Here is a 17,336-nt window from a genome sequence, read left to right as displayed (position 1 = left end):
GTTTGATTTGAATGTGTTGTGTAAGTGTCCTGTTGAATGTTACATGTTTGGGCTTTGACACGCTTCACTGTGGTTGTTAACTGTGTGGTGTGTCCTGAAATGTTATATGTTTGGGCTGTGTGACATGCTTAATGCTTTTCAGTAGCAACCCACTTATTCATATATAGCAACTGACAACATAAGAAGTCCGGACATACTTTGATAGTAGTTGTAGAAGTATCCTTATTGATAATAGATAAACTAATTCATAGTGATAGAACAGTAGATGAACAGGTGCCTGCACATGTCTCATGAAAATAAAATGGGTGTATGATTGCTGACGGCAGAGCAATACTGCCAAACTTATGAGTTCTTGTGGCAAACTTGATTCAGTGTCTTGACGTGTATACGCTGTTTCGCTGACTTGTCACAAGAAACAAAGTGTGTTTGATAAGATCCGACCATTTTATTACGGGAGGATCAGTATGTATGGATTCTGATGTGACTGATAAACCCATTCGTATCTTAAGCATAATCTAATACGTGAGACAACGCCCTGGTACACAATCAAAAAAAAAAAGAGAGAGAGCGGTTTTGTGTCCCCACAGTCCATAATGTAGAAAAGAGAGAAAAAAGCCTTTCTGATTTGGTGTGTGTGCTCACAGTGCAGAGTGTAGAGAAAAGAGAGAAAAGAAAGCCGTTTTGGTGTCACGGGTGTTGTGACTTACACACACACATTTCTGAATTGAGAAAGGAAATTATTTTAGAGAAAGCACTAGAGTTTAGATCCCACATTTGTTGATAAGCATTCATTTAATTTTTCTTTTAATCAGTTTTAAAGTGAATACTAACTGAGAAATGAAAAAGGTGAAGAGTTTAGAAGCTTGGTTCAAGAGCAAAACTTGGTTTATGATCAGCTGAGTCTCTAAACAGAACAGCAAAGGGCTTCATCGAACATTTAAAAAAGATTCAGATTGTTAGAATATCCAGAATTTATAGGAATGGTGGTGATTACTCTTATTTTCTAGAATGGAAATAACTGCACCATGTCTGTTTTATGAATTTAAGGGGCTAAAAAGTTTTGTTCTCGTTTTTCTATGATTAACCGAATGTATGTGAGAGTCCAAACAGACAGAAGGGGCGAGCGCTGGACCTTCCAAAAAAGATGAGACAGGCTGGACCTGTGCCATACTAGTTAAGACCTGCCTGTGGATAACAGGTTCTTTAAACTCTCACACACACAAACTCACACACGTTCGCACACATACACCCATACACACACACATTCTTGAACTTGCTGCAAGATTAAACATTTGCATTAACTGACTCCAGCAACTCTGAGTCTCATTGAGAGACTTTTCTCAACAATTGGGTCCTCAAACCAGATCTCAACGTTTTTTCCGCTTTCCAGGGTCGGAGCTGAAACCGTGCACGGGGGAGTCCAGTACTCCTAATGAAAGACCCCCTGCTGAATTGCGGTAATTAGGGGCCAGTGTCCACTGAAAGGGGGAAAAAGGGACGAGATCGTACTTTTGAATCAATGGCCAGAAGCCATTGGCAGTGCAGGCATCAACAATAATGGTGTTATTTCACCCATTAACACTTAAGGTACCTCATGCAGTGGCTGTGATATGGTTACTTAACAAAATATCTTTACCAGACATCTCTCCTACATAACAGTTCTTCTTTCACAGCCACACCTTGTTGTCGAGCGATGTGCTACACTTAATCCATCCACACTGCTACCTACCCCACAGATGGAAAGCCTCATGATTGCATGTCAGAAATAACCATCAGTGTTTTACCCAGGCCAGACTTAACTGATATACGTTATGAAAATGCAGAAATAACTATATTTATTCAACAGGTCAAGCAAAAAACCCTGATGGCACAAATGCTACAGGATTTGCAGTAGTAACAGAAACTGAAGTTTTCTTAAAACAACCACTACCAAAAAATTACTCTGTTCAAGCAGTCGAATTGGTAGCTTTAACTGAAGCTTGTAAATTAAATAACAAAAAGGTTGTTAACGTTTACACTGACAGTCAGTATGCCTTCTCAACTGTACATGTGTTAACACAGCATTGGAAAAACAGGTATGTTGACATCCACAGCTAAATGTATAAACTACAAATATTTTAGCATTATTAGATGTTATTCAATTGCCATCTACAATAGACTCGTATGAATGACCGGAAGGAAAACCATACTGCCAAAGAATTTGTTTAAATATGCTGCAGTATTGAGCCACGGACCATGTCATGTCTCAACAGGAGGGATGGAAGCAATAATGAACAAGGTTTTTACAGCATATGGTTTTACTAATTATTGAATTTTTTTTTTTAGAATAAATAAATGAATAAAGTTTTGTCTAGCAGGTCAAATATGTGCAAAATACATTCCACAGGGCAATCTAAGACCAAAACGAAGATAATTCCCTAAGCCAGTGTATCTTTTTCAACATATTTGTTTGGATTTCATTATTGTGTAGATTTCATTGAACTAAATTAATGTTAAGGGAAACGATTCTGCTCAGTGACAACAGAGGTTTTTACCAAATGGTCTGAAATATTTCCATGTGCACAAGCAGATGCACTCTCAGTAGCAAAATCACGCGTAAAATAACTCATTTCTAGATTTGAAATACCTGAAAAGATCTTCAGTGATAATTTGACACACTTTGTAAACTATGTCATCTCACTGATGGCAAAGAACTTAAAATAGATCTTAGAAACCACTGTGATATAGAAGGTTTCGCTAACACATTGGAATTGTTTTACTATTTACATATGCATGTGCAGTGAAGAATTGCTTGCTGCTGATAAATGCAAAGAAGAACAGCTTACATATAGATGCTCACATATAGGCTGCTGAATGCAATGAAGACCTGCTTATCCAGTAAATTTCAATGTCAATGTGTGTTGGAAAAATTATATAGTTATACTATGACAGAAGAGTCCCTCCATCTGTTCACCTTCTATGATTCAAGCAAAAGAGTTTTGACTCTGGTACTAGTCTTTCCCATAATATTAACTGGTGAGAAGCACCTCTTATGTTCCTTCCCATAACAAGGAATGGGGAGAGAAGCACCTTTCCCCATAACATTGAATGTTCCTTCCCATAATAATGAATGGTGAGAAAAGCGCCTTTTCTCATAACATTGTGTGATCAGCAAGCATAAACAACATAAATAGCTGGAGCACCATTTGGTCGGGAGACAACTCTGAGCGGTCTTCCCGACAGGTTGTGTGGATTTGTGCGGACTTGTCTCTTTCTTGCAAGAAATAAATGTTTTGTGTTAATTAATCGTATCCAGCGACTCTGAGCCTAATTTTACAGAGAATTTTTCTAACATAATGGTCCTTCGAGCCGGATTCTAAGTCCTTTCCACCTTCCAGAATCGGAGCTGAAACCGTGCACGGGGGAGTCCAGGATTCCTAACTGAAGTCCTCTCAGCACAGTTTCTGATAGAGGCCGGCTGCCACTGGCTGGAGGAAAGGTGACAGAATCTATTTTTGAATCAGTGGACAGACTCGCTGGATTCTTCGTTGTTTAACTTACCAATGGATTTATGGTAAGGAACCCTTTGTATTACTATTGTTGGTTGGAAATAGTGTGATTATTAGGGAAAATTTTGATTAACTAGCAATTGATATAAAATGGTGCTCCAGTTATAGTCATAGAAAATGGAGGCCTTTAAATAGATTGAGTCGTTGTTATTTTCCTAAGAATATTACTATTTCGAATGCAACCTAGTAAAGAAGCCTTTTAACTGATAACTGTGTATAAGTTATGTTGGAACACTCACAATTGAAGCAGTCAGAAAACGTTAGCCTTTTAACTGGTAACCGTGTGTAGGTTGTGTTGGATTAACCCATAAAAGAAGCAGTCAGAAAAGGTCAGCCTTTTAACTGGTAACTGTGTATAGGATTAACCCATAGAAACCTAATAGCGGTCAGAAAAGGTCATCTTTTTAACTGGTAACTGTGTGTAAATTGTGCTGGATGAACCCATAAAAGAAGCAGTCAGAAAAGGTGAGGCAAAGGAAAAAAGCCTTTTAACTGGTACCTGTATGTTGTGTTGGATAACCCACAAATGAAACGATCAGAAAATGTCAGCCTTTTAACTGGTAACCGTGTGTAGTGGTGGGATTAACCAAGGACAACAAAAATGCAGTCAGAAAAGGTTAGTCCATAGTCTGTGTGAGAAGACTACAGGAATAAATAACTCCGCGCAGCGCGTTAGAAAACGGAATCTTTCTTAAGAGAGTTTGCGATGAAAGATCGCAAGTTTTAAATCCATGTTAGTTTTTGTTAGTGTTATACGTCTAATCGTTTGTTTGTTAAAGGGGCTGGTTGTTAAATTGTTTGTTTGTCGAATTGTTTGTTAAAGTCTTTGCTGCAGTGTTGTTTTATTTGCTATGTATGTATGGGAGTAAAACAGCTGTGTGTGTGTGTGTGTGTGTATTGTTGCTGAAGGTATAGGTCATTGTTGAACTGTTGCTTTGTGATAGAATTGTTGGTTTGCTAAAAGGGCTGGTTGCTGAATTATTTGTTTGTTAAATTGTGATTTTTTCCTTCTTTGCTACAGTGTTGTTTTATTTGCTATGTATGTATAAGAGTGAAACAGCTGCTGGTGTGTGATGTTGTTGATGGTGACGACAGAAAAAATGTATTACTGACTAATTGAGTTGAAGTGAACATTGGAATCTGGTTGTTGCTCGTGACATAACGACAGAAGTAGTGTTTCATTCGGTAGTACTCAAAATAACTCCACTGAAAATTGATTAGCTGCAAAAGGACAGTATGGGAAATACCTGTTTTAAAGCTAACCGGGAGTTAAGTGGGAGTGCTAAAATCATGTTTCAGAAAAAATCCGATAATATTGAATACTTAGAGAGATGAGAAAATAAATTTGGGTTTGAGGGAGAATTGAACATGGTAAAATTGTCCAATCCTAGAGAAGGGGAAGACAAAAGTAATGTACAAAGTAAATCTAGTTAAAAAAAAACACAACAACAAAAAAAAAAAGAACAACAAGGATTAGAGCTAGACATTTGTACAAGTTTGTGTATTAAGATTTAACAGCTCTCTTAAAGAGTTAAAGTTCAGAAGATCTCAGACAAACAAACAGATCATTTCAAATCTTTACTCCTTTCACAGGAAAAACTATCTGAGCAAAAGATGTTTTACAACCTGTGATTTTTATAAATTCCATATCAAACCTGCCATTCTTAGGCAAAGTCCTAGGAAAAGTTGTATACCAACAGCTTTCTGACTTTTTCCTGTCTAACAATGCTTTTGATACTTTCATCTCACAGTATGTGTTTAACTGAGAGATGAAACAACAAGACAGAGAGTGGGGAGGGTCTTTGTGCCATATTCAGGGCCGATATACCCACTCACAAGATAAAACATTTATTTTTGTCTTTAATTCGAGCATGTGTCATTTAAAAAGGGAGATAAAATTATCTTAAATACTTTGTCTCACCGCAGAATGATTTTATTGATGATTTTACTGGAATTTCTTTAAATTGTGTGCACTGCTGTTGACTGTTTAATCATAACAGGGGACTTGAAGGTGCACATAGATGTAGGCCATAATAAGCAAGCTAAAGAACTCACTGCTGTCTTTGAAATGTTTGGTCTAACTCAGTGTGTGACTTTGCATAGATGAAGAGAGAGTTATTTTCTGAAATCATAAAAAAAACTGCAGTAACAACTCTCATGTCTTGCTTGCTACAGTAAACAGATTAACAAACCCTCCAGGTTGCATTTAGAACTCATTTCTACATATAAGGGTAATGAAGTCGGAATATTCTTTAATGACAAAGTTCAAGGCATTAAAAAATGAAATAATTTCCACCTGAAGCAGGTCTGAGACCAGACAGTCAAACCCTTCAGGTGCAGATGATTTTCAAGCCAAACTGAAACATTTTCTAAATTTGAGATTAGCTCTTCTGCAACAAAATCATAAGTGTATCAGAAACATAAGCCGAAAATAGAGAATTTAACATATTAATGTTAAGTAATGCTATGGTTAAGTAATGCTTCATTACTTCTGATTGACTAACTTCCCTAAAACTTATGAACTGACATCATATTCATCAGAGATTAAAGCATTTATCTCACAGAATGGGTTAAAGTGAGTATTAGTATATATATATAGATATATAAATATATTTATATATTTTATATATAAAATATATTTTTTTTAAAAAACCAACACAGCAATGAAATATGCTATGTGAGTCAGATATCAAACAATAGCTTTCTTAAAGAGAAATTTAAAGACAGCTGCAATAAATCAGCGTAATATATGGAGTAATATATTAATACTATAAGCAGTTTCTAAGCCTGCAGATAAATATTAATTAAATTAAACAGAAAGGTGTGTGCATGTGTGTTCAACAGGTGCCAAACTAGATGGGTCAAATGCAGAGAGTAATTTTGTGTGACTTGTAACATGACAATAAACAGTCATCTTAATGTGTTTGCACAGCAATGGAATAAAGAGGGCATGCAGAGTAGCACTCTGACAACAAAAAGAAAAGGAAGAAAGGACTAAACTTTTTGTTGGAAGGGAGAGAAGCAACTATTTAGGTGATGAGGGAAAGCAAAAACACAGATCACAACAGGAGCAGAGACAGAGGAAGTAGAAGGAGAGACAGAGCAGGAGGCTGTGTGGAAGGAGGGGGCATTGGGCGAGGGACTGCAGGAGCAACAGTAAGATAGAGGAAGAGTTTGGGAGTCAGTTATGACTAGATAAGAAAAAAACAGGAGCTGTAACCAGGATAGAAGCAGAAAAGCCAGAAAAAGTGCTAAACTTAGAGGGAATTGAACTTATCTTATAGTATGACATCAAACCTGAGATTACATTGAATGTTTCCGGGACGGAGGTAACTTTTCTATGCGACACAGGTGCAACACGAACTGTAATCCATCCTGATGACATTCCGGGAGTTGAGGAATCCAAGGAAATTATTTGGGTCAAATCAGCAAATGGTAAGAGCCATCCTGAGCGTTTATTCTGAGAAACTGGATGCATATACTAGTCCATTAAATTGGACCACGCATGCAAAACCAAATATACACTTACAAGGACAGATCTGGAAGAATAAAGGTGCCATTTACTATGAAATGTAGAACTTATACTGCCAAAGAGTTTGTTTAAATATGCTTCAGTATCGAGCCATGGACTACGTCATGTCTCTACAGGAGGGAAGGTAGCAACAATGAACAAGGTTTTTGCAGTGTATGGTTTTAATTATAATAAAATCATAATATCATAATATGATAATAAAGAATTTTTGTCTAACATGTCAAATATGTGCAAAATATGATCCATACATATGGCCTAGGACCGGGACGAGGACAGTTCCCGGGGCCGGAGGACCCTTTTCAACACGTTTGTATAGATTTCATTGAATTAAATAAAGGGGTCTCCCTGGTGATTAGTGATGTTTTACCAAATGAAGTGAAGTATTTCCAAATGCACAGGCAGATGTACCCTCAACACTGGTGAATTAAATATTACCTAGATTTGGAATTCCTGAAAAATCTACAGTGATAACAGGGACGCACTTTGTAAACAACATTATCTTCCTGATGGCGAAGAACTTAAAAACAAAAAAGGATCTCAGAAACCACTGTGCAAGACTGAAGAAACTGGGAAGAATTGGGTTACTGTTTACCACTAGTAGTCCTAAACATACATATTACTCTAACTAGCACAGAATTAACTCTATTTGAGATGATGTATAATGTATGACCATTTTTACTACCACAGAACTATTCACCAGACATGATGAAGAAAGAGAAGAAACCTTAGCAGGATACATGGTTAAAATGTTAACAAGTAGAGAGATCTATTCTGTCTAGTGTCTGTTCCAGGTGACCCTGTGGAGGAATCTCTAAAACCTGGAGACTGGATCCTCATCAAAGTGATAAAGAAAGATAACTGCTCCAGCCCAAGGTGGGAAGGTTCATAGCAGGTACTGCTTACAGCACCCACAGCAGCTAAACTAATATATCCTGGATCCTCATCACACTATAAACCAGTAAGGCCACGACCTGCAGAAGTAGGGAAAGATTAGTTACCCACCACCGTTCTCTGAGGCATAAGTCTGACTACAAAGGGGAATTCTCTCAACAGGAGGGGGTTCGTCTCAACCTCAGTGAAGAAAACAACGGCTAAAATGAGAACATAGGGTGTGGCTAAAATAAGACAGGGATAGACAGACAGCAGCCGTGGCATCCATTCAGATTACCAGGATTTTGTAGGTTAAAAGGAACCAGTTGTGTATTGTTAATCATTATTCTTATTATCGTATTCCTAATTCTATGGGATTAAGCACAGATTAATAAAAAACTAAAAGATAATGCATTGAATCACCCTCAGACCCTTGACACAGACTGACCACAGAGATAGGAGGTCCTTCAGGTCCAACAGATAACTTGTCAACCTATTTTTTGTTGCAGGAATAGATGGGGTGGCTGACATTGACTTATGCTCAATTATTTTAAGAATCGCCAGTGTATCAGTTGGAATTTTGTTAGAATGTGTACAGCATGACAAAATAACCAATCTAATTGTATTGAATGTGCTAAAGCCAGAACATAAATTTAGAAATGAAGCATTACAATTGCATTACAATTGCATAATGAATCTTTTGTACCTAACACAGAGCAATGTAAAACTCTCTCTTTGTTGTTCCCAGCAGTTAAGAAAAGAGATGTACTGCCCTCAGCGTTGGCTTATACGGGTAATTATATATGTTTCATCCACAGGGGTACAGGTAAGAATGTGGGTACACTCATGTCAGATTATTGTAAAAAAATCCATCAATGTCACTCAGGATGCAGGTAACTACTCAGCATCTTGGTTTCGGAACCAGACTTCCATGAGAGCAGACCTCTGGTGGCTGTGTGGGGATATGAAACTGAGGTCCGTCCTTCTGCCTAACTGGCAGCTGCACAATAGCCCAACTACAGATGCCTTACCATCTGTTCCCTGTGGGGGACTTTAAGGCCTTGGGTGAGAAACTGCAATGTCTGCGTCTGGAGGTTCATTTGACAACAGAGTGTACCTGGATAGCATTGGAGTTCTGAGTCCCAGATGAATTTAAAGCTAGAAATCAAGTAACTACAGACTTTGAATCTTTTCTTTTCTGGTGGGCAACAATAAATAAAAATGTTTATTGGATAAATTACATCTACGAGGCATTGCTGAACAATTAAAATGTTTGGAACTTTATTCTGTTCCTTTATTCCTAACAATACTTCCGCAGATGGCAGAATCACAAAGAGGGACTCGCCTCACTCTCTGCAGAGCTGATAGAAAATCAACGACCCCTTCACTGACATGATGGAGAAGTGGTTTGGTCTCTGTCTGTTGTCACAGCCATAGTAGCCACCTGTGCTTGATGTTGTATCACATGCTTGACAGGACTGTCCCAAAGACTGATTGAAACCACCCTTACCTGCATAATGTATCAACAGATAGAGGGAGATGATGACAACGAGCTACACGTGGACGATGGAGACGATGATAACCTTTAAAGTTCAAAGTACTTTGAATGACCCCGAGTGAATTCTAAATGATTTCTCTAATGATTATTTTTGCGTTCATATGAAAGACCAATGAACATGGGAATTGGACCTAATAAAAGGCAATTCCTGAATGTAGAGCATTGTAAAGATGATATGTTGCTTCTTCCTGCTAACATTTGTCCACAGTTTGATGAACTGCATCAGCAGCAGAACCACTACAGGACTCAAAGTCAGGTAACTGAACAGGTTTCTGGAATTCTGGAATTCCCATCATGCCAAGATGATGGCGGAACAATCACAAATTTTTATCCACATGTGTACAAAAGGGTGGACGGTGAAGCTAAGCGCTCCACCCCAACTGAATGAAAAGCTGATTTGAAGAGTTCATTCCACCAAGTAACGTCTAACAATCTACAGCCTTCAACCACTGTATGGCTGAATTATATCCTGAAGTGTCCTAAAAGAGGATTAGTTAGGGAATAAGAGGTGGTAAAGACCTCTTCCGGGAAGTGAAGTGCTAGTAACCTCTCCTTCCAAGATAGCTTAGCAGTTCCAGACCCAGCCGGACTGATGTTCGGCCAGAAGCAGACGATTGCAGAGTGGACTGAATAAACTGCATTGTATTATTATTATTATTGTTTGACTGTTCTTGATTTTCATTTATTATTATTTTTCATTTTATTAATTTTTCCATTTAATATCAATTTCATATTATTTATTAATTGCATATAATCATATTTTCATTTATTATTCTTATTTTCATTTCATTAATTTTTTGTTTGTGTCATATTTCCATTTTTATTATTCCATTGTATTAATTTTGTCCATTAATCATTTAGTCATAGTTTTATTGTTTGTTTGTCCTTATTTCCATGTATTTTTGGTTGTATCCGTTTTGTGTTTGCTGGTCACACCTAGGTCCATCACCATTCATTGAAATTAACGGTTCGGAGTGTGACCTTTGATACTGAGTGAGTGACTAAGCGGTCGGTCGCCAAGGAGAGAATGGGGCCATAGGAGAATTTTCCCGTAAATAAAGCAAATGGGTTTTTCGCTCCTATGCACTGCGAACGATAGAAATACATTCAATGTTAATTGTACAGTTTTAATACTTCATAGCATAAACAGGAGGGAATGTTGGAAAAATTATATAGTTATACTATGACAGAAGAGTCCCTCCATCTGTTCACCTTCTATGATTCAAGCAAAAGAGTTTTGACTCTGGTACTAGTCTTTCCCATAATATTAACTGGTGAGAAGCACCTCTTATGTTCCTTCCCATAACAAGGAATGGGGAGAGAAGCACCTTTCCCCATAACATTGAATGTTCCTTCCCATAATAATGAATGGTGAGAAAAGCGCCTTTTCTCATAACATTGTGTGATCAGCAAGCATAAACAACATAAATAGCTGGAGCACCATTTGGTCGGGAGACAACTCTGAGCGGTCTTCCCGACAGGTTGTGTGGATTTGTGCGGACTTGTCTCTTTCTTGCAAGAAATAAATGTTTTGTGTTAATTAATCGTATCCAGCGACTCTGAGCCTAATTTTACAGAGAATTTTTCTAACAATGTGTAATATTCAATTAGGATTTGCAAAACAGTGAAGTTAAACAATGAATGGGTCCATAGTCGGTATGAGAAGACTACAGGAATATTTACCTGGGTGTACGTTCAAACAGAGATGAGAAAATTGCGATAAATTATTGTTTGTTTGTTTGTTAGTATGTATATGAATGTTATGTGCAGGGTTGTCAAATTATCGCGTTAATGGAGATTAATTAATTACAGGGATTTTTAGTGCGTTATATTTTTTAATCACGTTAATCTAATTTTTAATCTCTAATTTTGCTGTTTCTGAATGCCAGTTGCCTTTTTTTAAAATCCGTTTTTATACGTTGGGCTTCTTGTACTTGGGTTGGAAATCAATGGTCTGTCACACCCTGAAGTGGACATTGATTGGCTGTCATTGTGTTTGGATGGTTTGGGATAAGCTGATAGGCTCCCACTGTAGTTGGGCAAGGTGAGGAGACTTGAAAATGGAGGAGCATGTAAGAGTTGTCGGTCCAATGAATGGAAAATTTACATTTCACAAACGCCTCGACGGCACCATTGATAAAGGTAGAGTGATCTGCATTCTTTGTAAGAAGGAGTTTGCTTACCACCGAAGTAGCTCAAGTTTAGCCTACCACATCAACGCAAAGCACCCAGTCGCGAGTGCAGCCACAGCTAACGTTAGCAATTTAGCGATCTATAGCAAAGCTCTTCGCCAAACTAAACTCGAGGAGAACATCCCGCGTATGAGCAAGTCTGCGACCGACAGGCTGACGAATGTTCTTGCCAAGTGGATAGCGATGAACTGCAGGCCGATAAACATAGTGGAAGACGAGGGGTTAACAGAGGTGTTGCAAACTGCGTCCAATGACCCATCATACAAGCCACCGTGCAGGACTACAGTGACGACCAAAATCAGCAAGATGTACGACGGCGAAAAGAAAAACAAACTTGAGATTTTGGTGGAGGATTCGCCCAACTTTGTTGCTATAACCGGAGATCACTGGACCTCAGCTGGCAACCACAGCTATTTGGGGGTGACCGGACACTTTATTGATGGTGAGTGGAACCTCAACTCGTTTGCGCTGACCGTCATGAAAACAGAAACCAGGCACTTTGCTGATAAATGCGCCGAACAGTTCCTCAATGTGGCAAATGACTGGGGAATTGAAAATAAGATATCCACCATCGATACAGATAGCGCAGCAAACATGCTGGCTGCTATGAGAGCCCTTCCATATGAGCACATCGCCTGCAATGCTCACATTCTCCAGAGGACCATCACAGTCTCCCTCGATGGCAGTGGGTTTGCTGGTGTACTAGCAAAGTGCCGCAAGATTGTTGGCCATTTCAAACAAAGCCCTGCAAGTACCACAGAACTTAACCAGCAACAAGTTGCACTTGGAAAAAAAAAGCGAGCAACTTATACAAGATGTACCAACCAGGTGGAATTCGACACTCGCAATGGTCTCACGCCTCCTATGCAACCGAGAGGCTGTCCAGGCTACGTTGGACCAACAGAACAACCACAGATGGGTCATGCTAACCGAAGCTGAGTGGGGGAAACTGCAGAGGCTGGAGGTCCTGCTTGAACCATGCAGGTAAGCCCAAATAAACACCTGTCCATTTTAATGAAATAAACTACACATGTGTCATCCAAAAATGAATGAACATTAGGTAGTACTTCTCGGGGCAATTAAATTGGAAATTTAAATGTCCAGCGATGTTTATTTTTCAAACTTATCCACCTCTACAGGTATGTGACTGAGCTGCTGGGTGGTGAGGCCTACGTCTCTTGCTCTGTAGTGCTGCCTGCTTTTCGCCATCTGGACCGTGTCATGGACATCACTGATGATGATCCAGCCTATGTGGTGAAGTTCAAGAATGCCTTCCAGAGGGACCTGGAAGCACGGCAAGCTGTAGTCAATGAGACGTGGTTCAAGGTGGCCACAGCACTGGATCCACGTTTCAAGGATTTGAAATGTCTTCCAAGAGAAAAGAGGGAACAAGTAAAGACTATAAGGATAAGCTGGACTATTGAGTCCAATTTTATCAAATCAAGCTTTATTTATATAGCACTTTTTACATATAGGAAATGCAACACAAAGTGCTGCACAAAATAAAATAAATCTACCTGTCCATCTATGTATTCATTCATTCATTCAGGTGTGGACCAGTCTGGAAAACATGCTCCAAGCAGCAGAGCCTAGAAGAGCAGCTACTCTCCAGCCCTCCACAGAGGATGATCAACCAGCTCAGAAGAAGAGGAGAAGCGCTCTTCTGCTGGGGTCTGACTCAGAAGAAGATGGAATGGAGTCCGGAGAGCTGCAGCGCTACAGAGCAGAGCCCAGCATCAGTATTGATGACTGTCCCCTGCAGTGGTGGTATGCTCACTCAGGAGCCTATGAAAAGCTGTCAGTCGTGGCACGCAAGTACCTGGCCTCCCCGGCAACCTCCGTACCTTGTGAGAGACTGTTTAGTCTCGCAGGCCACATAGTACAAAAGAAAAGGGCAGCCTTGCTCCCAGAAAATGTGACCAAGCTGGTCTGTCTCAGCGACTGGCTGAAGAAGAAGAAATAAGAAGCATGAGGTCAGCATAGCTGCCATGTCATCTGTACCCCAATTAGAAGTGATTGCTTGATGTTATTTCAGCACTTTATTTTGTGATGATGAACAATGTTATTTTTGATGTGCTAACAGCACTGTGATTGCTGGTTCTGTTTTATTTATTTTATATTATCTGAAGCAGAGGAAAAGCAACAAGTTCAGTGTCCAGTACTTCTATTGATCTAAAAAGTGTTGTTACTGTTTTTTTGATGTGTTAACTTACAGCACTTTATATGGATTTGATGTTTTATTTTATTTTTATTTTCTAATTATTTGGAGATTGAAAAAAGCTTGAAACTAAAGGTTGCAGGCAGTGCTTGGGACTAGTCTCAAATACAGTGGAATGTAAATGGCTCGTACAGCATCTGTTCAAATCTGTTAAAAACAATAAATTACTTCATAAAGCTGCTTTTTTGTTATTTATCACTCTTTTGATTTGCTGCAATAATGTAATGATTTTAAATGGAAATACCTCAAGCTGAAGGCTTTTTTCAGCATTTCTATTAGGTGAGATTAAAATAGATTAATTAGATCAATTAATTACAGATCATAATTAATTCATCTCAAATTTTTTTTAATCTCTTGACAGCACTAGTTATGTGTATAAACTGTGTTGAGTTGTAGTTACTCAGTAGTGTCTCAGTGAAACAACCGACGGGGGAAGCCTTGCGGTGACAACAAAAGCAGTGTTTTACTGATCAGTCAAGTTGCTCCAGTGTACTCCATACAAACTGGTTGGCTACTGAAGGGATAGAAAATGGGGAATACATGTTTTTACAGACAATATTATATAGATGTCGCCACTGAAGTAAAGAACATTTACGTGGGATGGTGTGAGGGTCCTCGTTTGGCTGACGTTCGCCGATATGCTCGCCATGCTCAGAACCAAGTTGAGACGCGTAAGACCATCAAAAGGGACAAGTGTGAAAAGGAGCTGCATTTGGTCACCATGACCATGTATTACGCAGTGGGTGTAAACAGAGGACGAGGCCGAAGTCGAAGACGTGGACGTGTGGGAGAGGAGGTCGAAATGGGCCACGCCAGAGCTCTGATCCGAATATTTGTTTTTACTGTGGCCAGACTGGACACTGGAAGAAGAACTGTCCACAGCTAAAAAGTGATGAAATTGGGCAAAAGGCTGACTGAGGGTGGGAGGCAGGTTCTGGACGTCACGCGGCAGCGGAGCCTCCACTAATGGGTGATAGCACAAACACACTCACACATTTTTCCTGCTCTGTGTAGTGAAGCAACGCTTGCCGACTGTGATTCACGTAGTAAAGTTTTGCATGCTATTTCCGTCCTAGAGCAAAGATATTTCTCTCAGAATATAGGAACTTATGTTCATCAGTAGTGACGTCAGGGGAGTTTGATTGTCCTCCAAAGTTAAGTGGAAACCACGTTTACTGTATGTCTGCATCAGGCCAGGTTGTGAAGGAGAAAATGACAATGCCCATTGCGTGTTGTCACTCCCGATGAGCTCTCCTTCAAACACTCATTTTTGTTATCAGAGTTGTGTCCCATTAACCTGATGGGCTGTGATCTCATGTGTAAATTAGGCATTATTTTAACTTCTACACCAGAGGGTGTTAAGGTTATGTTACAGCCTGACAAAGTTTTCACAGCAGTGCAGTTTGATTCATCGGCACTTACATATGCTTATGAGTGGAAACTTCCCAGCTCTCCTTTTTCACAACAACTAGTGGAAGAAGCAAAAGCGCTAGTTTCACCCCTTTCTGATTTCATGCAACCTACTGATTTGCACTGCACATCACACATTTCTTTGGGGCCTGACAATGACTATGAGAAGAAGTGAAAAAATATGTGCGCCTACTTTATTGGCTGTGTCGCTCACTCCAGAGCACTTCGATTTTTTTAATGTTTGTGGTACTCGCCCTCACATTTCCTTGGCCAAACGTACACACTGGCAGTGACAAGGTGTGGGAGAGTTTGTTGCTACATGTCAGAAAGAAATGGAGTGGACTGTTTCACCTGCTGATCCAAATTTGATGTTTTCTGAACGATTGTCAGCATACAAAAAAACATTTTTGAGTACAATGCATTGTCAAAGAACTGTGGACTTAATTCCTACCACAGAATCACATTTTGAAGCATGTTTTTTATCTGAAACAGATTTGTCTTCGATACCCATGTTGGCTGAAGTGCCCAATGATCTTTGGGCTAAGAGCAAATATGATGTGGGGTTGATAAAAGGCTGTGAACCAGTAATTGTCACCCCTAAATCAGACTTTTGTCCATGTAAAAAACAATACCCTTTTAAGCCTGAAGCAATTAAAGGGATTAAACCTGTTTTTCAATCTTTTCAGAAAACAGGCGTTATTGTTCCTTTTGAAAATTCACCTGTGCTTACTCCATTGTTTCCTGTTAAAAAGATTAAAGATGCTGGCCAGCCAGATGAATGGCGTTTTGTACAGGACCTCCAAGCGGTGAATGCTAAAGTTCAGCCACATGCTCCTACTGTGCCCAACCCACACACTATTTTGTCTCAAATTACATCAGATGCACAGTTTTTCTCAGTGGTTGACTTGTCGCCAGTGCACCCTGATAGCCCATTTTGGTTTGCTTTTTAGTTTGAAGGGAAATCTTGGACTTTTACCCGGTTATGACAGGGGTACTGTGAAAGTCCCACTATTTACAATGCTGCCCTCAAAGCTAGTCTGGATTAACTTCAATCAACCACAGGCTCTGCTCTTTTGCAGTATGTGGATGACATCCTTTTATGTAGTCCATCTAAACAACAGTGTGAAAAAGACCAAATGACTCAAATAACTTTCTTGCTTTCAAAATCTTTCCTCTAGTGACGCTGACTTAGAGAGGGATGAAGATAATCATGTTTAATTGTTCATGTTTTGATTGTTTATCATTGGACCCTTTATTACTATGATGCCTGCATTTTAAACTCACGTTGTGTGCAAATGCAGGCTGATGTTTTACAGATAAAGTTATTATTTTCCTTGTTTCTTTTGGGTTGATTAATATAATGGTATTATTATAATCAAAAGGGAGGAATGTAATGGAAAACTAGAAAAAAAGCTGTTCCTGCGAAACAGCTGTGAGAATGCTTATTAGCTGAATGGGGATAGCTGACCATGCTGAAAAAGTTGAAAATAGTGAAAATTGAGCAGAAAACAGTTGCTTAAGTCTGGGTTGAAAGAATTTGAACATTTGAACATTGGAATGACTTGAACTTACTGGAAAAAAGGAAGAATTGATTAAATGTCTTATAAAAAAGTTACAAGACCTAGCAGAAAAAATTGAAGGTTTAAAGAAAGAGATGTGAGATGAATTCTGTTCATAATGCAGAAAAATGTGAATGTTTAAGCCACCTGAAGCTAGATGAAGGCATAAAAGTACAGGAAAGAGAAGGAAAATTCTAAACTAAAAGGGAAAAAGATCAGAAAGATGACAAACAATGCAGGAAAATGTGAGTATTTAGCAGAAAATGATTTGCTGGAGTTTCAAAAGGCCTTAAATGTATGTTTGAAAGGAGCTGAAGCTTTATGAAGTCAGAAAAGTACAGAAAAGAGAAGAAACATGCAAAAAGGACTGGTTGTTGCAAGATGCTGTGCTGAGAGGCCAGCTAGTTACCAGTCAAGCATTAAATATGGCAAATCCAGTCTGAAATATG

General features: G+C 39.0%; 1 protein-coding gene across 1 annotated transcript; it reads left to right on the top strand.

The window, feature by feature from the left end:
* Positions 1-12,545: 12,545 nt before the first annotated feature.
* LOC140314670 (E3 SUMO-protein ligase ZBED1-like) lies at positions 12,546-14,194 on the top strand. Its single transcript, XM_072392994.1, has 3 exons — positions 12,546-12,684; positions 12,840-13,092; positions 13,250-14,194. The coding sequence occupies exons 1-3, from the start codon at positions 12,548-12,550 to the stop codon at positions 13,661-13,663; spliced, it is 804 nt and encodes a 267-aa protein (XP_072249095.1). The 5' UTR covers positions 12,546-12,547; the 3' UTR covers positions 13,664-14,194.
* The last annotated feature ends 3,142 nt before the right edge of the window (positions 14,195-17,336 follow it).

The sequence above is a fragment of the Leuresthes tenuis genome, unplaced genomic scaffold (assembly GCF_036924035.1).
Source record: "Leuresthes tenuis unplaced genomic scaffold, fLeuTen1.0.hap1 SCAF_9, whole genome shotgun sequence".
NCBI lineage: Eukaryota > Metazoa > Chordata > Actinopteri > Atheriniformes > Atherinopsidae > Leuresthes > Leuresthes tenuis.
Note: the sequence above shows the minus strand (reverse complement) of the source record. Positions and strands in the feature narration are given on the sequence as shown.